The 23,781-nt window shown below is 34.7% G+C and overlaps 3 protein-coding genes across 24 annotated transcripts in view; 2 read left to right on the plus strand and 1 right to left on the minus strand.

Annotated features, from left to right (window-relative positions):
* The window catches only part of LOC125666236 (sentrin-specific protease 1-like), a 57,323-nt gene extending 54,662 nt beyond the window's left edge, over positions 1-2,661 (plus strand). For all 3 annotated transcript variants that reach the window (XM_056151535.1, XM_056151536.1, XM_056151537.1), the window contains one exon: positions 1,636-2,661. In XM_056151535.1, the coding sequence (XP_056007510.1) occupies positions 1,636-1,701 (66 nt within the window). In that variant the 3' untranslated portion in view covers positions 1,702-2,661. The remainder of the gene's footprint in view (positions 1-1,635) is intronic.
* Positions 1-23,781, minus strand: part of LOC130050809 (uncharacterized) — a 355,157-nt gene that overhangs the window by 84,000 nt on the left and 247,376 nt on the right. The gene's annotated exons all lie outside the window — the stretch shown is intronic.
* Positions 18,155-23,781, plus strand: part of LOC125672635 (uncharacterized) — a 47,811-nt gene continuing 42,184 nt past the window's right edge. For 19 of the 20 annotated variants that reach the window (XM_056151506.1, XM_056151509.1, XM_056151518.1 and 16 more), the window contains exon 1: positions 18,155-18,727. The gene's annotated coding sequence lies outside the window, so the exon portion shown is untranslated. Of the gene's footprint in view, positions 18,728-19,151; positions 19,193-23,781 lie in introns of all 20 variants that reach the window. The other variant, XM_056151503.1, reaches the window with a different exon arrangement.

The raw sequence follows: 23,781 nt of genomic DNA on the forward strand, positions 1-23,781 counted from the left end.
CAGATATCAACTTTACACAGGTAAATGTTACATAACACTAGAGACAGATATCAACTTTACACAGGTAAATGTTACATAACACAAGAGAAAGATATCAACTTTACACAGGTACACATAAGACGAGAGACAGATATCAACTTTACACAGGTAAACATAACACGAGAGACAGATATCAACTTTACACAGGTAAACATAACATGAGAGACAGATATCAACTTTACACAGGTAATCATAACACGAGAGGCAGATATCAACTTTATACTGGTAAATGTTACACACTGTCAGCCAGGTGTATTTGATACTTAGAAGAAAAAAATTGCCGGCGTACATTTCTTTCAGAATAATTTAAATTTCTATTTAATCTTTATTCATTTAAAATCCACACAATTTCATGTTCACCATGTCTATTTAACATGCCATGTCATGTCAGCAGTACAGGTTCACCATGTCTATTTAACATGCCATGTCATGTCAGCAGTACAGGTTCACTATGAATATATTTTGGGAGCACATGCTACACTTTCTCAACACAATAAAACATGGTTATAGCGACCATTCAGGGCCAACGAAAAATTGTAACCAAACTTCAATGTATCCAATAACATTTTTATTATCATAGGGGAATAAATATCACTTGACAATAAGCATGTTGTTTAGTGGGTTCATTTTAAGCGTGATTTTAAGTTTACTTCAGGAGCACTTGCCACACCCTCAATAGTACTGAAAACACGTAGGGATCCGGGTTAGAATAGGTCCTCAGTACCCCTTGCTTGTCGTAAGAGGCGACTAAATGGGGTAGTCCTTTGGATGAGACCGCAAAAACCAAGGCCCCGTGTCACAGCAGGTGTGGCACGATAAAGCTCAATGGCCATAAACGCCGAGCAAAGGCCTAAATTTTTCAGCCCTTCACCGGCAATGGTGACATCTCCCTATGAGTGAAATATTCCCGAGAGAGATGTTAAACAATATTCAATCAATCAATCAATAGTACTGAATGATTTTATATATATCTAGGAACATGTCACACTCTCTACAGTATTGTGTGACATATTTCAGGACACATCTATCACACTCTCTATACTATTATGTGACATATTTCAGGACACATCTGTCACACTCTCTACAGTATTATTTTACATATTACAGGACACATCTGTCACACTCTCTACAGTATTATGTGACCTATTTCAGGACACATCTGTCACACTCTCTACAGTATTGTGCGACATATTTCAGGACACATCTGTCACACTCTCTACAGTATTGTGCGACATATTTCAGGACACATCTGTCACACTCTCTACAGTATTGTGCGACATATTTCAGGACACATCTGTCAAACTCTCTATAGTATTGTGCGACATATTTCAAGACACAACTGTCACACTCTCTATAGTATTGTGTGACATATTTCAGGACACATCTGTCACACTATACAGAATTATATGACATATTTCAGGACACATCTATCACACTCTATAGTATTATGTGACATATTTCAGAACACATCTTTCACACTCTCTACAGTATTATTTGACATATTTCAGGACACATCTGTCACACTATACAGAATTATATGACATATTTCAGGACACAGCTGTCACACTCTCTACAGTATTGTTTGACATATTTCAGGAACACATGCCGTACTTTCGCAAGAGAATGGTTTACGAGATTGTGAGGAAGAAGTTACTTCAATGATACTCCTAATCTGGATGTCTATTTACAACATCTCCCGACATGAAAATAAAATGAAAGAAAAATGAAGAGGAAGTTATCAAAGAAGATGAGACTTAAATAGAAGTCCATTCATAATGAAAATTCAAACATTCTTTTGGTTTGAAGACATGGGAATTTCTTGAAAATAACGTTAAAATGTTATTGAAAGGAATTGTAGATCTACTGGAAATCTTTTCCTTCAATCAATATTTTATTGAAAAGGGAGAGAGAACTCTTTAAATTGACTTGTAATTCATACTTGATTGATGTTGAGAACCGGTCATATTAGAACTACCTTGAAATGCGTCCAGAGGGAAGACAGGTTCAGAGAACTGGTAGTGCCAGGCTTATTTCCCTTGACAATCCTTGTCTCAGCTTTATGGCTTAGTGGTAAGATTGTTCTCTCGGCATTAAATGTCTGTTCACAAGAATCCACCAATATGAGTATTGGATAACAGTGGAGCTGAACATACACAACACTGGCTTAAAATGTGAAAGAGATCGGGGTTGAAATCAAGTTACTTTTTGAAGTTAAAAAAGACTTGAATATATACTTGAACCTATCTTGGAAATAACTGAAAAAGGGGCTTGATTTGTGCCTGCTTCTTGAAACTGGAGGAAATGTCCATACTGTACTCCAAGCGATAATATGTTGGCAAACAGACCTGGCCAGTTGAAAATCACTTGAATATGACTTGAGATCTGTGATTCGATATTTACAGAGTCCTGAAGTGGAGCACTAATTGAGAATGACGAACTATTTTACTGTAAAACTGACACAGTGTTTTAGCACAACATGGAAAATTGACATCGAGTCTTGTTTGTTTTCTGTACATACTGAATATTGACGATAAATGTGGACTTCTAAGGAGTCACGGATTATGTTGTTTTTCTGAGGAAGTGAACTGTTCAGCATGTAAATAATAAATATTGTGTGATTTATCTGTGTGTTTACATTACTACGCTTAAAAATTCTGATCAAACATCCTGATGAAAGGTGAAGATAAAGAACAGTGATCAATCTCATAACTCTTATAAACAATACAAAATAGAGAGTTGGGCAAACACGAGTCCTGGTTATGGAGATCGTATATAGGCCTATATTTTAAGATAGTAAAGAACAAGGGACTTTATTGGCTATATACCGCCGAGATTTTTTTTTTCAACTGTATATATCTATATGTATATACTCATGTTATTCGCTCCGCTATCCATAGAAATTCACGCGAATTCACTCTGTACAAATAGCGAGTTAAAACAAGAGTATATTTTATATACAACATTCTAAATGATGATTAGGAGATTTTCGCCGGGAAAAGTATATCTTTAGGGATTAAGACACATAAATATTTTGTTTCTTTTCTTTGGGGGCTAATATTGTATAAATTAAACAAGTGGATCCAATAATATTTGGGTCCATCGGTGAAAATTTATTAATTTCCATTGATATTAAGAAGGGTCGGAATATGTAAATGAAAGAAGCTTACCAAATAAACTAGTATATATATATATATATTATAACTTTTGATGAAGTGGGAGATTTTCCCCGGAAAGGGGGTTTCTTTGGGGGATAAAACAAAAAATGGGGCTTGGCATTGGGGGGGGGGGGGGTAATTTGAAAAACAAACAGACGGATAAAAGAATACGAGTATACTAACGCAAAACATTCTCGTTCATTCATATTCACGAGGGGGTGAAGTACATATTAATTACAACCCAAACACTATGTAGTGAATCATTCATATTCACGAGGGGGTGGAGTACATATTCATTAATTACAACCCAAACACTATGTAGTGAATCATTCATATTCACGAGGGGTGGAGTACATATTCATTAATTACAACCCAAACACTATGTAGTGAATCATTCATATTCACGAGGGTGGAGTACATATTCATTAATTACAACCCAAACACTATGTAGTGAATCATTCATATTCACGAGGGGTGGAGTACATATTCATTAATTACAACCCAAACACTATGTAGTGAACACCTATCAGAAAACTCGGGTGATAGACAGCATACTTTTCATGTCTCACAATCAATGCACGGAAACTGACTAAGCAAAACAACTTCCGCACTTTTTGGATACTCATTCAAAATTTGCCGGCAAGTGAATGATTTATCAAAACACACTGAACACTTTTCGCCAAAATAAAGACTATTTTTATTTAAATAAGTGAATTTTAATGATAAAGCATACAGCAAGTATAAAACAGCGAAACAGGTAGACATAAAGTCGTGTATATGATGGACTGTGCGAGGAACTTAAATCATGCTATTCATTCCGTCTTTAAGAACTCTCTCTCTCTCTCTCTCTCTCTCTCTCTCTCTCTCTCTCTCATCTTTACATATTATATACATTGTATGTATAATGACTTAACATTTATTCCTTACTCTTTGCTTTATGCATGACTTGCTTTTAATCTTCTATCTTTTTTTAAAGGGAATGTCAAGGTAAAATCCTAAAATAACATTAACGGAATAAATGCTACTGTCTTCTTCAGACGCTTTAACCTACTGAGTTGCTTAAATCATGTTATTCATTCCATGCATTTTCCATAGCATGTCACTTTTTAAATAGTCTTTGATCTCAATGAGTATTTTTATATAAAAAGTTAAAATTGTAACTTTTAGAAAAATATTCTAGAAGAATCAGGAGACTGTAAATCCTATAAGGTCGATGGCGTCGTTCCGAAAAAGCGACCGTCGGGAGATAGCGTCAGAGTTAACAATGCAATATTGTAACGTTATTTTCTCAATATCAGCAACAAGTAAATGGTACATGTTATATATGAATGAAACGAGAAAATTATCGCCTTTCTACCTGCAAAATATGATCGACTTTTGAAGCGCGACTAATTTTGGCCCGTCCCTTGTTCTACAATAAGAACGCAATACATTTAATGATGTATTTATTCCAAATTACAAAAATTATGTTTATTCTTAGCGATATAATAGGCCCTGTATATTACTTCTATTAACAAGTGTAAGGCTTATATACATTGTACATAGATGTTGTGGAAAAAATATTTATCAACTTAACCCAGCATTAAATGAACTAAATCTCCTTCACCTGACAGTGTTTACAAATGTGAGACATATTAAATAGTCTCGTTCTTTAGTATAATCTATCAATGAACTGACCTTGAAAGTGGATTGCGGATTGTACCGTGTTAATCAGTTGCTGTGAAATGCATCGTTGTTTCTGTAATCAATCTAATTGCGATATAGCGGGTTCCTGACGGCATATTTTTTACTCAAAATTATTTTAAAATGTTTGAATTTCCATAATTTAATTTAATATTTTGCCGTCGATAACCCGCTAAATTATCAAAGTTTACTAAATCGGCGATTTTTCCGGAAATATGTAGTCTTTTCTTGATTTTAGCACTTAGTGTAGGTGGGCGGTAAATCTAGTACTCCCGACTCCCGATGGTCCCTGATTACGATGTTTATAGATAATGTTAAAACCGGCGAACAGAATTACTTCATACTTCTCGGGAACAATTTTTATGCCCAAATTGATTCACACACTTAAAACAAGCAATAATAAGTATAAATTCTTAAACTTGAAATGTCGTCTACTCAAAAGCGGTATGTTTAGATGTGTTGTAAATACAAAAACCGAAAACGGACACGTTTTATTCAATGCATGAATTATAAAGATACTTTAAAAAATAATTTTAAAAAACCCCACGATGTTGAATAAATCTTGGTGTTTAACTAGAAGTATTTCTTCTTTTTCACAGTTTTAATGATTCCAAAATATACATGTAGGCCTATATAGTGTACTGCCGACTCCCGATGGTCCTGGATTGCGATCGATGATTTATAGATAATATTAAAACCGGCCAACAGAATAACTTCATTCTTCTCGGGAACAATCTTTATGTCCAAATTGATCCACAAATAATAATAATAGATAAATTCTTAAACTTGAAATGTCGCCTACTCAAAATTACGTGGTCATTTATAACCAATTTTCCATTTCGAATGAAAGTGAAAACCTTTACATAGCAAATTAGTTTAATTGCCATCTGATGCGAGGCAAGCCGCATTGCCTATAAATTTTGAACAACAAATCCTAGGTGTGAATTAAAATTTCCCGGGCGGGGGTCTTATTGGTGGCAAATCAATTTTTAAAAAATGACATTTCGAAATTCCAAGGGGGTGTTCTATTATTTTTAAGAGAAAATCTATTATCAACATCTTTTAAAAATATTATATGTTTGTATCTAAATATTTTTATTATATTTTCTAAAATTGGGTTTGATTTTTTTTTTCTTCCCCAGCAAGACTACACCCAATAAGAATTTTGAAGGGCCAATTTTACCTGTACAAAAATCAATTTATCTTGATTTTCTAATGATTAAATTTTACACATATCAAAGCTCAGAATTTGTTGTATAACTGTTAATTAAATAATCAAAACATTGTTAAAGATCATATATCAACAAAATCACATACATTTTGAATATTTTCTGTTATTATAAAAAAAAATTAAATACCGTATCTTTTATTTTTATTCTTAAATATAATTATTTTTTGCGATAAATAAACGTACATTGAACCAAAACAGAACACATGAATTAGTACGTTTGACTAAAAAAAACCATAGCAAATCGGGCAATATGTAAAATGGAATATTTCTTCAAGACAATTAATAATAAATGTGTAATTAAAATTCATCAAATTAAATCGAATTTGTAATGAGGGCTCTGCGGTAGAACTACATCCACGTCGTAAAATCGGGGAAAATACATAATTTATGTGGCTAAGAGTTCTGCCCGAATTTAGAAACACAAAGAATGCCTATTAATGGTATATTCTATTCATTTTTAAAAGTAATGTTTCCATTTTAAGGGTATTTTTCTTTGGATCACATTGTGTTATGAGCTATGTTTGTTTACCGTACCTGTATCGCCGTGTCCGTTTTCGGTTTTTGTATTTATAACACGATACTAGATTTACTGCTTTTGGTATCACACCGGTAATTGTCCAATCAAAATGAACTTAGTCAATTGTAGTTCCATATATTTAAAGAAATATTTTTTTTCCTTGCGCGATTTCTCTCATTTCCTCTTCTTCTTTTCTCTTAATTTTTGCACCCCTGATTAGGAAATTTTGTGTAATTTGTAGAAATAACCAAGTGTATACAAAGGAAATATTTGCTGTTGGTAGCTGAGGCTACTTCCTGAGGTGTACTCCGGCTGTTTACACACATGTGAAAAACACGTGGATTTGAGGGTAGTCTTGTTTGCGGGTAATTTATTTTCGAAAATGCCGCGTAGGGTGGTGTTTTTCTGGTGTCGGCAGACGAGATGGGTAACATAGAACGTTTCTGACTGCGTTATTCGGCATCAATTCTGTAAACTGATTTTTAATGAATTGTTTTCCTCTATAGTAATATATAGTGAAAATAATTACCGGTGTGATACCTTGAATTTTTTAGTCAATCTCTACCCAGAGTTATCGTTCCCGCTATGCTCCACTAATACTGTGTTGTAGCGCAGCGTAATACGCCCTCTGGTGAGAGATTGCTTTTGAGTAGGTGACACTTCAAGTTTAAGAATTTATACTTATTATTATTATTATTGGGTTTTTGAATTGTGTGAATCAATTAGAACATAAAGATTGTTCCCGAGAAGTATGAAGTTATTCTGTTCGCCGGTTTTAATATTATCTTTAAAACATCGTAATCCGGGACCATCGGGAGTCGGCACTACTAGATTTACCGCCCACCCTTAGTGTACTATTACCAGCATCCGGTCATGTTCAATCATAAGAACCAATGAGAGTTTGATAATTGACCACATGGCCACTAATTTTGTGGGGTGGTTCTATAAGTTAAAATCTGTTTATTTGCATAAGAGATTTTATCACAGTATATGATAAATTAGAATAAAAACACATTACCACACAACGATGATGCTCGGTAATGGGGTGTACCAAGTGATTTGCAGATGTCCTTAACGTAGTTCCACACTCCTGTGACGTCATAAGATTTTGCAAAGTCAATGATTTAATGACTGGAACATAAATTTTGTTGGAGTCTTTTTCAATAGTTATTTTTAAAAAAAATTTTCAGCCATAAAATATTTCAAAAGTCTTAGTTATATTTGAATAGTCAATGATATGTTTCAAAATATTGAATCCAAGGACAATAACTCCGTTTTCAATAAATTATTTATCAAGTCCATTATGCGATAGATTTCCTTTATTTTTCACAAACATTTTACCAAGGTGATAAGGAATCATTATCTGTGTCTTTTCGTGAAATTACATAAAATTTTAATCCATGAGTGATTTTGAATAGCTCAGCTGTATGGTGCCAGACTTTGGTTTTTTATGGGGGTATACATACTCTAGAAGCTATAAATTTGAAATTATTAAGGAAAGGTATGGATTTTTTTTCCATAAATAACTATAATAGATGTACACCTACTAATATAAACAGAAAAAATGATATGTAAACCATGCTAAAAGGAAATTGTGTCCACATTTATTCGTTTTTTAACATTTTGGAGAATAACGCTAATTCAATAATCCTGCACTTATTATTCTAAAACTTGATGAACATATTGAAAATGACATGTGTTTTAGTTATTGACATGTTTCTTGATAAATAAATGCAATTAAACAATTTTCTTGTTGTTTTCATTTTAAAATAACGACAAATAATGTTTCCAATGAATTTCATAAAAATCTACATAGGGGTACATGACTTCAGTAGTGTCTGTAATGAAAATTAATATGGAAATCCTTAACTAATTTGCATTTTTTCATTACTCCGAATGTTAATTTATTGATTCCAAACAAAAAATTGCTACCTAAACCCCAAAAATCCAGGACTAAGGACCCACCTTAAACATCGAAATATTTTCGGAAATTTGAAGATGTAATAACCTCGGGAAGTGTCTCCTTTCGGTCCACTTATTCACACACTATAGACATGGAAATAAGCCTTATATCAACGGGAAATTAAACTTTGTTGGAAATCAGCTATTTTAAAACTATCGTGTATGCCAAACTTTATATCTCACATAAACTACAGTGTAGTGTGGAAAAGATCAGCTTAAACAAGTGAGGCTGTATCATCAGAACAGGGTAACCAGGTTTAAACAATGGATATATACCCTACTAGTAGTAAACATACATTGCATTAACAACATTGTAAACTCCTCAGTTCATTATTATTTGTGTTGTGTAACACCTTCACTGATGTACTTAGTAGAGATAATAACAATTAATTAGTATCTGTGTTGTGTAACACATTCACTGGTGTATTTAGCAGAAGGAATAAACGAGCTGTTGAAGACTGTATTTATTTTCAATGTCTGACCCGACTCATATAGTACATCCCCAAAAATATCGCTGTGTGAGAAACAAGTGAGTGTTTTATCACACAATCAGTGTTGTAGCAGATTCACAGAATTAATTCATCTGTTACAGCAAATTCAGACTCATACAGGAATTTAATGTAGAATAATGTCTCAATGGAAATGAAAAAGAATAAATATTATTTTGATATGTTCTATAGAATAAAGCGTTATATCTTCCTAAAATGTGAGATTGAAGATAAAACTAAATAATGAAGTATGTGGTTTATACCCACTTATTCACCCAAATTTGGATACTTAAGCGATAAGTTGGAAATCAAACCTGGCAGGAAATACATCTTAAAACTGTTTACAGGGTCAGAGACTACGGGAATCAAAAGATAACGTGCCGTGTGCAAAAAAAAAAATTAAAGCGGAAGGAAAGTACAGTCACAACGTCGTTAAGATATCCACACTTTTCATTGGCGGGTTTGTATGGGATTCGATGATTACTATTTTTCTATCGTTGAATGAAATTGTATTTTTGCCATTTCGAACTCTTTATCCCCTTCCTCTTTCGCTGAAAACTTGCAAACTAGAGTGCCAAAAACTGGAGCCAAATTCGTCCAAGGATAGAGCTATGATGAGGGAGATAATCCTTAATTTTGAAATGATTTTCTAAATTTTATCAAAGTAATTAAATATACATCTGTATTTTCAAGCTAGTAACGAAGTACTTAACTACTGGGCTGTGGAGACCATCGGGGACTAACAGTCCACAAACAGAGGACCTCGATCGAGGGGTCGTAATGTTAAACATATAAGACACCAATGTTGATGCACCAGATGCGCATTGCGACAAATAAAGTATCTTCAGTAATGCCCAAGCCGACATTTTGCGATAACAATAAACTTCTGAGAGCTAAAAGGAAAACTAGAGTGCCAAAAACGGGAGTGTGTTTCAATGTCAGTGTTGGGTGCTTGTTCTAGGGTCATACTTATTTTATGAATATAAAATAATTCAGTCATTCTCTTTGACTTTGATATAGATTTAGAACCTATTGCTGGTTTGGATAATTTAAACTTCCGCCCTTCTCTTATACAGACACGTTGATAATGAAATAACTACTTTGCCCTCAGTACTTAAATGTATATAATATATCAGATGTCTCTCTGTCACTACGTATTTCTGCATTTGTTCTCTCAAAATTTCTAGTAGAATTACTTCAATACAGCGCAATCACCAGGACCAATGAGAGTTTGATACCTGACCACGTTTTGGGGTGGATCTATTAATTAAAACCTGTATATTTGCATAAAAGATTTTATCTCAGTATATGATAAAATAGCATAAAAACATACTACCACACAATAATTATGCTTGGTAATGGGGTGGGTCAAGTGTTTTCCAGATGTCCTTAAACATCGAAATATTTTCGGAAATTTGAAGATGAAATAACCTCGGGAAGTGTCTCCTTTCGGTTCACTTATTCACCCACTATAGACATGAAAATCAGCCTTATATCAACGGGAAGTTAAACTTTGTTGGAAATAAGCTATTTTAAAACCGTTGTGTATACCAAACATTTATAACGCCCTTAAATATAGTGTAGTGTGCACAAGATCAGTTTAAGCGAGGAGTGTCGTATCATTAGAACAGGGTTCACCAGGTTTAAACAATGGACCTGTACTCTGCTATTAGTACATAGTCACAAACAATGGACCTGTACTCTACTATTAGTACATACTCACAAACAATGGATATAAACCCGACTATTGGTACATACTCACAAACAATGGACCTATACCTACATGTACTATTAGTACATACCCACAAACAATGGACCTATACCCTACTATTAGTACTTACCCACAAACAATGGATCTATACCCTACTATTAGTACATAGTCACAAACAATGGACCTGTACTCTACTATTAGTATATACTTATAAACAATGGACCTGTACTCTACTATTAGTATATACTTATAAACAATGGACCTGTACTCTACTATTAGTACACACTCACAAACAATGGACATGTACTCTATTATTAGTACATAGTCACAAACAATGGACCTCACCTATACCCTACTAATAGTATATACTTATAAACAATGGACCTATATCCTACTAATAGTATATACTTATAAACAATGGACCTATATCCTACTATTAGTACATACTCACAAACAATGGATATAAACCCGACTATTGGTACATACTCACAAACAATGGACCTATACCTACATGTGCTATTAGTACATACCCACAAACAATGGACCTATACCCTACTATTAGTACATACCCACAACAATGGATCTATACCCTACTATTAGTACATAGTCACAAACAATGGACCTATACCCAACTATTAGTACTTACCCACAACAATGGATCTATACCCTACTATTAGTACATAGTCACAAACAATGGACCTATACCCTACTATTAGTACATAGTCACAAACAATGGATCTATACCCTACTATTAGTACATAGTCACAAACAATGGATATAAACCCGACTATTGGTACATACTCACAAACAATGGACCTATACCTACATGTACTATTAGTACTTACCCACAAACAATGGATCTATACCCTACTATTAGTACATAGTCACAAACAATGGACCTGTACTCTACTATTAGTACATACTCACAAACAATGGATATAAACCCGACTATTGGTATATACTCACAAACAATGGACCTATACCTACATGTACTATTAGTACATACCCACAAACAATGGACCTATACCCTACTATTAGTACTTACCCAAAACAATGGATCTATACCCTACTATTAGTACATACTCACAAACAATGGATCTATACCCTACTATTAGTACATAGTCACAAACAATGGATCTATACCCTACTATTAGTACATAGTCACAAACAATGGATCTATACCCTACTATTAGTACATAGTCACAAACAATGGATCTATACCCTACTACTTAATGTAGTACGTACTCACAAACAATGGATATAAATCCGACTATTAGTAGATACTCACAAAAAATTGACCTATACCCTACTATTATTACATACTGGCAAACAATGGACCCATACCTACTATTAGTACATACTCACAAATAATGGACCTATACTTTCCTATTAGTACATACTCACACACAATGGATATAAACCCGACTATCAGTGCATACCCACAAACAATGAACAAATACCCTACTATCAGTACATACTCGCAAACAATGGACCTATACCCTACAACTAGTACATACCAAAAACAATGAACTTAAACCGTAATATGTATACATACTCACAAACAATGAATCTATACACTACTATTAGTGCATACTCACAAACAATGGATATATACCCTGCTATCAGTAAACATACATTGCAATAACAATATTGTACACTTCTCAGTTCATTATTCCCTGTGTTGTGGAACACCTTCACCAGTATACCTAACATAGAAAATAACAGTTAATTATTACCTGTGTTGTGGAACACCTTCACTAGTGTACTTAGTAGATATAATAACAGTTAATTATTCTCTGTGTTGTGTAACACCTTCACTAGAGTACAAGTAGAGAGAATAACAGTTAATTATTCTCTGTGTTGTGTAACATTTTCACTAGTGTACTTAGTAGAGGGAATAACAGTTAATTATTCTCTGTGTTGTGTAACACCTTCACTAGTGTACCTAACAGAGAGAATAACAGTTAATTATTTCTGTGTTGTGTAACACCTTCACTAGTGTATTTAGTAGAGAGAATAAACAAGCTGTTCAAGATTGTATTTATTGTCATTGTCAGACCCGACTCATAAGAATAAATATTATTTTGATATGTTCTATAGAATAAAGCGTTATATCTTCCTGAAGTGTGAGATTGAAGATAAAACTAAACAAGGAAGTGTGTGGTTTAGACTCACTTATTCACACAAATGTGGATATTTAAGCGATAAGTTGGAAATCAAACTTGTCTGGACATACATCTTAAAACTGTTTACAAGGTCAGAGACTACGGGAATCAAAAGATAACGTGCCGTGTGCAAAAATTTTAAAAGCGGAAGGAAAGTGCAGTCACAACGTCGTTAAGATATTCACACTTTTCATAGGTGGGTTGTAGGGGATTCGGGGATTACAATCTTTCTATCGTTACATGAAACTGTCTTTTTGCCATTTCGAACTCTTTACCGCCACCACCACCCCTCTTTCGCTAAAAACGTGCAAACTAGAGTGCCAAAACTGGAACCAAATTCGTCCAAGTATCAGAGCTATGCTTGAGGGAGATAATCCTTAATTTTGAAATGAATTTCTAAATTTTATAACAGGAATTAATTATACATCCGTATTTTCAAACTAGTAACGAAGTACTTTGCTACTGGGCTGTGGAGACCCTTGGGGACTAACAGTCCACAAGCAGAGGCCTCAACCGAGGGGTCGTAATGTTAAACGTATACGGTACCAATTTTGATGCACCAGATGCGCATTGCGACAAAAATATCCCTTCAGTCATGCTCAAGCCGAAATTTTGGAAGTTCGAAATAACAATAAAATTGTGAGAGATAAAAGAAAAACTAGAGTGCCAAAGAGTGTGTTTCAATGTCAGTGCCGGGTGTTTGTCTTAGGGTCATAGTTCTAATGATAAATTAGAATAAAACCACACTACCACACAACGGTGATGTTTGGTAATGGGGTGTGCCAAATGATTTGGAGATGTCCTTAAACATCGACGTATTTTCTGAATTTTGAAGATGAAATAGTCTCGGGAAGTGTCTCCTTTCGGTCCACTCATTCACACACTATAGACATGAAAAATAAGCCTTATATCAACGGGAAATTAAACTTTCTTGGAAATCAGCTATTTTAAAACTATCGTGTATGCCAAACTTTATATCGCACATAAACTACAGTGTAGTGTGGAAAAGATCAGCTTAAGCAAGTGAGGTTGTATCATCAGAACAGGGTAACCAGGTTTAAACAATGGATATATACCCTACTAGTAGTAAACATACATTGCATTAACAACATTGTAAACTCCTCAGTTCATTATTATTTGTGTTGTGTAACACCTTCACTGATGTACTTAGTAGAGAGAATAACAGTTAATTATTCTCTGTGTTGTGTAACACCTTCACCAGTGTACTTAGCAGAGAGAATAACAGGTCATTATTTTCTGTGTTGTGTAACACCTTCACTAGTGTACTAAGTAGAGAGAATAACAGTTAATTATTCTCTGTGGTGTGTAATACCTAGCTGTTTTACTTAGTAGAGAGAATAACAGTTAATTATTCTGTGTGGTTTGTAACATTTTCTCTAGTGAACTTAGCAGAGAGTATAAACGAGATGTTCAAGACAGTATTTATCATCAACGTCAGACCCCAGTTATAAATTACATCCAGTTGTTCATGAGTAAAATTGTACAATTGTATTCTTATTCCGAAAATACATCGCTGTATGATATACACGTTCGTGTTTTATTTCATGATTTGTGTTGTAACAGATTCACAAAAGAAAGTAATCTGTTACAGCAAATTCAGATTCATACTGGAATTCAGTGTAGAATAAAGTGTCAATGGAAATGAAAATTAATGAATATTATTTTGATATTGTTTTATAAGATAAAGTGTTATATCTTCCTTATATTCGAACACACTGGTAATGTTTCTGCAAACTGAATACAAAGCTAAGCAAGGAAGTATATCGTTTATATCCACTTATTCACAAAACATAAGTTTGGAGATTTAGGCGACAAGCGAGCAATGAAACTGTGCAGGAAATATGATATCTTAAAATTCTTTATACAGCCAATTACTCCGGAATCAAAAGATAAAGTACCATGTGCAAAAATCTGAAAAATAGAAGGAAACTACAGTCAGATCTGTGTTAAAATATCAACACTTTTCAGTGGCGGATCTAAAGGGGGTTATAGGATTACAGTGGCGGATCTAAAGCGTGTTATAGGATTACAATATTATAATACCACTTCGGTTGAATATCTTCACAAAATTGTATTTTGTCGTTTCGAGCTCGTCAACCCCACCCCTCAGCGCTTTCGCGGAAAACGTGAAAACTTCTATAACACAAACTTTATTATCAATTCTGAATATGTCCCTTCTATTGTTGAAATGATAGTTAGAGAAACACGACATCTCATGACTATTGAAACACATAGAGATAGAGCAACACGACATCTCATGACTATAAAAACATAGAGATAGAGCAACACGACATCTCATGACTGTTAATACACATATAGACAGAGCAACACGCCATCTCATGACTGTTAATACACTTATAGACAGCACGCCATCTCATGACTGTTAATACATTTTTGTACACTTATAGACAGAGCAACACGCCATCTCATGACTGTTAATACACTTATACACATAGCAACACGCCATCCCATGACTGTTAATACAGTTATAGACATAGCAACACACCATCCCATGACTGTTAATACACTTATACACATAGCAACACACCATCTCATGACTGTTAATACACTTATACACAGAGCAACACACCATCTCATGACTGTTAATACACTTATACACATAGCAACACGCCATCCCATGACTGTTAATACACTTATACACATAGCAACACGCCATCTCATGACTGTTAATACACTTATACACAGAGCAACACACCATCTCATGACTGTTAATACAGTTATAGACATAACAACACGCCATCCCATGACTGTTAATACACTTATACACATAGCAACACGCCATCTCATGACTGTTAATACACTTATACACAGAGCAACACACCATCTCATGACTGTTAATACACTTATACACATAGCAACACGCCATCCCTTGACTGTTAATACACTTATACACATAGCAACACGCCATCTCATGACTGTTAATACACTTATACACAGAGCAACACACCATCTCATGACTGTTAATACAGTTATAGACATAACAACACGCCATCCCATGACTGTTAATACACTTATACACATAGCAACACGCCATCTCATGACTGTTAATACACTTAAAGACAGAGGAACACGCCATCTCATGACTGTTAATACACTTATACACATAGCAACACGACATCTCATGACTGTTAATACACTTATACACATAGCAACACGCCATCTCATGACTGTTAATACACTTATACACAGAGCAACACACCATCTCATGACTGTTAATACACTTATACACAGAGCAACACACCATCTCATGACTGTTAATACACTTATAGACAGAACAACACGCCATCTCATGACTGTTAATACACTTATAGACAGAAAATCACGCCATCTCATGACTGTTAATGCACTTATACACATAGCAACACGCCATCTCATGACTGTTAATACACTTATAAACAGAGCAACACGCCATTCCATGACTGTTAATACACATATGAACAGAACAACACACCATCTCACGATAAATACACTTATAGACAGAACAACACACCATCTCATGACTGTTAACGTGGGCGCCATTGTAACCGTCATGTATTTGAATTAAAACACACTGGTGGTTCGGGTTATAAAGTTCTTTATTGATATATCCTAATTCTGGAGGATGATCTAAAAATATGTAAAATACATGTAATTAAGTTCTCTCTCACTATATCATGCACACTTTTAGTTATATTAAAATAATGATTTCAAAATATTTATAATTAATGTAATAGATAAATATTTACCAATAGAGTAAATTCAAACTCTTACCGTAAACTCGGAAGAACAGAAACTGCTGTAATAATAAGTCACTCAGTCCGGGTATGGAGTGTTGCTGGGTTAGTTTTCTGGAATTGGCGCGAATCTTGCTTATATAGCACCAAACCAGTAAAACAACTCACAAGATACTCACAACCACACACAAACCATACTGACCTTTCACACTCCTCTCTCTACCAATCAGCGTTCATCCCCATGAATATGAATGAAATGATACGACTTACGATGAAATGAGTAACGTAATGAAATTATATTAGTATGTTAAATATGAATTATTTCATCCTGTGACACACATATAGACAGAGCAACACGCCATATCATGATTGTTAATACACAAATAGACAGAGCAACACACCATCTCGTGACTGTTAATACACTTACAGACAGAGAAACACACCATCTCGTGACTGTTAATACACTTACAGACAGAGAAACACACCATCTCGTGACTGTTAATACATTTACAGACAGAGAAACACACCATCTCATGACTGTTAATACACTTATAGACAGCACGCCATCTCGTGACTGTTAATACACTTATAGACAGCACGCCATCTCGTGACTGTTAATACACTTATAGACAGCACGCCATCTCGTGACTGTTAATACACTTACAGACAGAGAAACACACCATCCCATGACTGTTAATACACGTATAAACAGAACAACACGCCATCTCATGACTGTTAATATACATATAGACAAAACAACACACCATCTCATGACTGTTAATACACATATAGACAAAACAATACGCCATCTCATGACTGTTAATATACATATAGACAGAACAGCACACCATCTTAAGACTGTTAATGTATTTATAGACAGAGCAATACGCCATCTCATGACTAAGAATACATAGCAACATCACATCTCATGACTGTATAGGTACACATATATAATCATAGTAACACACCATCTTTAAATTATAATACATTCAGGATAAGGCAACAACTATCAATAAATGGTTTGGTGTGTTTTTAAATCATACGATAACTAGTAATGAGTGTCATTAACCATTAACAAATAACATTACTAATGATATGATATATACTTATCATATGATGATAACCAGAATGAAACAAGGATTGATAAGAGTACTTATAATGATGTACTATCAAATGCATGTATCAACGAAATTCACAAGTGATGTCACAAATCACCTACCAAAAGCATCCATGAAATAAGTCACTGAGTTAAAGTACACGAGATAGCTGTACTAACAAAAATTACAATTACTTATCACGAGTTCATGTCTTTAAACATTGAAAGGATATGTCTGCGCTGATTTATTCATTAAACATACATGTAAATATTTACACCATGTTTCTTAAACCCGTTAGATAACTTATATCACGTGCCCCTTACATCTCCCCATTTAGAATTTATAAGTGCTTCGCTAATTCAAATCGTGTCATTTCCATTTGATTTTACTACAAACTTAGTACTACAAACAAAAGGTACGATGTCGAAATGACTGTGATTTTTCTCTTCCTCTGAACATGACAGACTCTCTGTGACTCATTAGCTGATGATGTGTATGGTGAATTGAGAAATCAGGAAAACCCATGGTAAAAATTCTATTTCAAGTATCCTTAAGTAGGACCGGAATTGTTGTCACTCTGTGCATGCGCGTGATCACGTGAACTGGGAAGCACAGTGATCAGTATTTACTATGACTGATTGCCTTGTAAACGCAGATCGAAAGAGTAGTTGAATATATGAAGATGTGATTCCTGATGTGTGCTTAGACTGACAGATGATCCTATGATATTGAATATATATCGTGTCAAAACTCTACACAAACTCCGACATCAACGGAATCACACGAAGTATTCCGACATCAACGGAATCACACGAAGTATTCCGATTACAAGGACGCTTTGTGGTGGTGTTGTACACCAATGACAATTTACAAGTGTAGCATGGGATACAATACAGGTATTCCAGGTCATTCCGAAAGTTTCAGGTAATTATATTCCAATATCACTTCAAGGTAATTATATTATAATATCACTTTCAGGTAATTGTATTATAATATCACTCCCAGGTAATTATATTCTAATGTCACTCTAAAGTAATTATATCATAATATCACTCCAAGGTAATTGCATTCTAATATCAATCCACGGTAATTATATTCTAATATCACTTTCAGGTAATTATATTCTAATATCACTTCCAGGTAATTATATTCTAATATCACTTCCAGGTAATTATATTCTAATATCACTTTGAGGTAATTATATTTTTGATTAATGTTCTCATTAATTCATGATAACTACAAATCATGTATTTATTTCTGAATGCTACGACTCTATACAGTGTCCAGTCAGAATTATGAACACACTCTTTCAACTAACTCACAGCATGCAATTATTTACAAATTCCAGTAACCGGTTGATGGGTCGGATCGGCTCCCATATTGGTACAAGTACGAACTTACACATTTATATATCACTAGATCTCAAATCTAGCTAGGCCTAGTTGTCAACAATGTAACATGAAAGGTGAATATAACGAAGAGTTGTCAATCTCATAAGTCCTATAGAGATGAATATAAAGAACAGTGATCAATCTCATAACTCCTATAAAGATGAATATAAAGAACAGTGATCAATCTCATAACTCCTATAAAGGTGAAGTGATCAATCTCATAACTCCTATAAAGGTGAAGATAACGAACAGTGGTCAATCTCATAACTCCTATAAAGGTGAAGATAAAGAACAGTGATCAATCTCATAACTCCTATAAAGGTGAAGTGATCAATCTCATAACTCCTATAAAGGTGAAGATAACGAACATTGGTCAATCTCATAACTCCTATAAAGGTGAAGTGATCAATCTCATAACTCCTATAAAGGTGAAGATAACGAACAGTTGTCAATCTCATAACTCCTATAAAGGTGAAGTGATCAATCTCATAACTCCTATAAAGGTGAAAATAACGAACAGTGGTCAATCTCATAACTCCTATAAAGGTGAAGATAACGAACAGTGATCAATCTCATAACTCCTATAAAGGTGAAGTGATCAATCTCATAACTCCTATAAAGGTGAAAATAACGAACAGTGGTCAATCTCATAACTCCTATAAAGGTGAAGATAACGAACAGTGGTCAATCTCATAACTCCTATAAAGGTGAAGATAACGAACAGTGGTCAATCTCATAACTCCTATAAAGGTGAAGATAACGAACAGTGGTCAATCTCATAACTCCTATAAAGGTGAAGTGATCAATCTCATAACTCCTATAAAGGTGAAAATAACGAACAGTGGTCAATCTCATAACTCCTATAAAGGTGAAGATAACGAACAGTGATCAATCTCATAACTCCTATAAAGGTGAAGTGATCAATCTCATAACTCCTATAAAGGTGAAGATAACGAACAGTGGTCAATCTCATAACTCCTATAAAGGTGAAGATAACGAACAGTGGTCAATCTCATAACTCCTATAAAGGTGAACATAACGAACAGTGGTCAATCTCATAACTCCTATAAAGGTGAAGATAACGAACAGTGGTCAATCTCATAACTCCTATAAAGGTGAAGTGATCAATCTCATAACTCCTATAAAGGTGAAAATAACGAACAGTGGTCAATCTCATAACTCCTATAAAGGTGAAGATAACGAACAGTGATCAATCTCATAACTCCTATAAAGGTGAAGTGATCAATCTCATAACTCCTATAAAGGTGAAAATAACGAACAGTGGTCAATCTCATAACTCCTATAAAGGTGAAGATAACGAACAGTGGTCAATCTCATAACTCCTATAAAGGTGAAGATAACGAACAGTGGTCAATCTCATAACTCCTATAAAGGTGAAGATAACGAACAGTGGTCAATCTCATAACTCCTATAAAGGTGAAGATAACGAACAGCGATCAATCTCATAACTCCTATAAAGGTGAAGATAACGAACAGTGGTCAATTTCATAACTCCTATAAAGGTGAAGATAACGAACAGTGGTCAATCTCATAACTCCTATAAAGGTGAAGATAACGAACATTGATCAATCTCAGAACTCCTATAAAGGTGAAGATAGCGAGCAGTGATCAACCTCATAACTCCTATAAAGGTGAAGATAACGAACAGTGGTCAATCTCATAACTCCTATAAGCAATATAAAATAGTCGGGCAAACACGGACCCCAGTTGTGGGACCAGGTGCCTAGAAGGAGTAAACATACCATCATAATCTGTCTATATTCCAGAACTAAATAATAATTGCACGGTTTGTTTGAAAAAATCAGCTCCAATTACAGATGTATAAAGGAATAGAATTACCAAATAGTGAGTAGACAGCGACCCATATAAACATCATGACGTCAATGTACCACGTGACTACCTAATCAACTAGGCTTTTTGAAATCGGGGTTAGTTTTACGCCTGTATTGTTGTTAATCATCGCAATATTTCGGCGAACAAAATATTAGAATCAATTACTGCAAGCATAGGGAAGACAAAATGCATGTAATTTGGTATATTTTGAAACATGTGATATGTCCTTTAACAATAGACTTACCGGGTTATCGGTTAAAACAGCCACGAGCGCCGAGGGCTATGGGATCTATAGTGACTTTCCTTGGTTTTTTCCCAATATCTTAGTTGAATTCTAACACTCAGCAGCAGTATAAAACAAAGGGTGTGCAGATGTACAAGGAATTAGTTGATGTTTGATGTTGAATTGAAGAATACGTGCAATGAACTAACCCACCCTTCCTATGATGTATAGGGTATTGACATTTGGGCACCCTAAATCCATTTTTGAGTCGGCTCGCAAAGCGAGATACTCCTTACAATGCGGATTTTTAGCGGCTCACAGACTCTTCCGGTTTCACCAAGAGCAAATAAACCCCGCGCATAAAGATCTTTAAAAAAAAAAATCATTTCCTTTTTTGAACAGCTTCATTGCTTTGAACACATACCATATGTTGAAATTTATTTAACAATGTAATTTACTTGAGTCGACCAATATGTTTAAAGAAACTATATATAGTGCGTATGAATACATTTTGTAAGCACATTTAATATATCAACTACAAATAACAGATTCATCCGTAAACATGAAACAAATAGTGTAAGTAAATATTTTATAGTAAAGAAAGTAAATATCTCGGTTTCGGAGGTTGATAAAGCATGGTAAATATGGGTTTGTTACGACTGATTTATACTCCCTGTCGAGGCCTCATCGAATGTGTGTAAAAGCCTAAATCATGTGACTATTTCTGCGGGAATCTTCTACGGTGAGACAGAGAACACACGTCTAGTTTGTACATATCACAGTTCGTGTGTACAATTCTGACGACGCGGCATTCGTGTCCATGTCCATGCTACGGAGCGGTAAAAATAAATGAATAGAGATAAATAAGGACCATCGGTGGATTTCGTTTCGTTTCTGTAGATTTCTGTTCGTTTCGATAGATTTCGTTTAGTTTCGCATTTGACAGGTACCCTTTAAGGTAGCTCACTACATTAAAAGCTTATACTTTTTTCCGTGTTTCTGTTCTAAACCACCGATTAGGGCCTCATCGATAAAAAAAATGAAAGACATCATAATGGAAAGTAAAAAGGTGTAGTAATAACGCGAAACAAAAAGCGTAAAATGACGTTATATAACGCGGATACAGGCGCCATAACGCCTTTCAGAACAGCGAAATAACTCCATTCAAAATACGTTAAGTAACAATGCGTCTAAAACCCGTAATAACGCGAAAAACGGCATTATAAAGCCTTTTAAATGGCGCCAAAACGCGAAAAAAGGCGCTATAATGCCATTCAAAAGTCAGTTTAATGCGAAGTAAAAGCATTATAACACAAAAGGGTGTTAGAACGCGAGAAAAGGCGTTATAACGTCGTTATAGACCTTCCGTTCTATCCCCACCCCTAATGTGAGTGAAATCCCCATGTTGTGAACTACAAATTTAACTACCCCCCTCCCCCATGTGAAATAAAAATAATAGTATAATAAGCATATAAATGCGCAATGGCGTGAAGTACACCTACGTAGTAAACATAAACAAGAGGCTCATGGGCCACATCGCTCACCTAAGTCACCTTCGCTCATATTTCAGGAGTTTCCCTACATATTTGCATGTAAACGTTTGATCCCTTTTGTGGCCCCAATCTACTCCTGGCGGAGGCATGATTTTTACAAAGAGGGTGTTGCACTGAAGCGGGAATTTTCTCTAATCGGAGCTCCGTGCCAGCACTCGTGACGTAGAACTGACCTTCATTCATATTTATACTCATTGCGTATTTGCCATTTAAATACCTGAAGGATTCCCCAGTATTAGGGACAAGCCTAATGCATTTGATGTGTCAATACATTATATATGTAGTCTAAAGATAATTTTTGAAATCGTGAAAATTAGATTGTCTTCTTTGTTTCTGAATATCAGATACATTGTATACGGTTACATGTTACGAGTGTATCAAATATTTAGTGTTCTATACTACTACAGTTCAAAAGCTCTTATAATCGTATGTATTTTCTACAACCCCCAATTGGCAACTGTACTGACCACAAAACAAAATATGGGAAGTTTTATGCGCATTGATAATTCAACATAGCAATTTGTATTGGAATACATATAAACTCAAACTGTTTAACAATTATTTACCTTGTTTGGCCTTAAAGTTTTTTTTCCAACGCTTTGCAAAGTTCACAACGGTTTTTCGTAAAAGGCACCATGCCTTTGTCAACAACTTGCATTCAGAAAAACATACAAGTTCTCGTTAGCAGCCTTGACTGTTAAAACACAGGTATTGCATGCTGTATTCGGCGCGTTTGTAGAGAGTCCTATTCACAAACTAAGCAGTGTCCAGGTTGGAAGCTTATTTCAAACTCGACACATGGTAATAAACAGAGATTTGACATGAAACATCTAGAAGCGTGTTTCAATTAAGAAAAAAAAAAATCTAGATGGAAAACGTAATTAAAAAAATGTGTTCGTAAGGGAGTCGAACCCGGTCGTTTTAAAAAATAGAAAATATCTTTACATATAAGAGACG

The sequence above is a fragment of the Ostrea edulis genome, chromosome 10 (assembly GCF_947568905.1).
Source record: "Ostrea edulis chromosome 10, xbOstEdul1.1, whole genome shotgun sequence".
NCBI classification, from domain to species: Eukaryota; Metazoa; Mollusca; class Bivalvia; order Ostreida; family Ostreidae; genus Ostrea; species Ostrea edulis.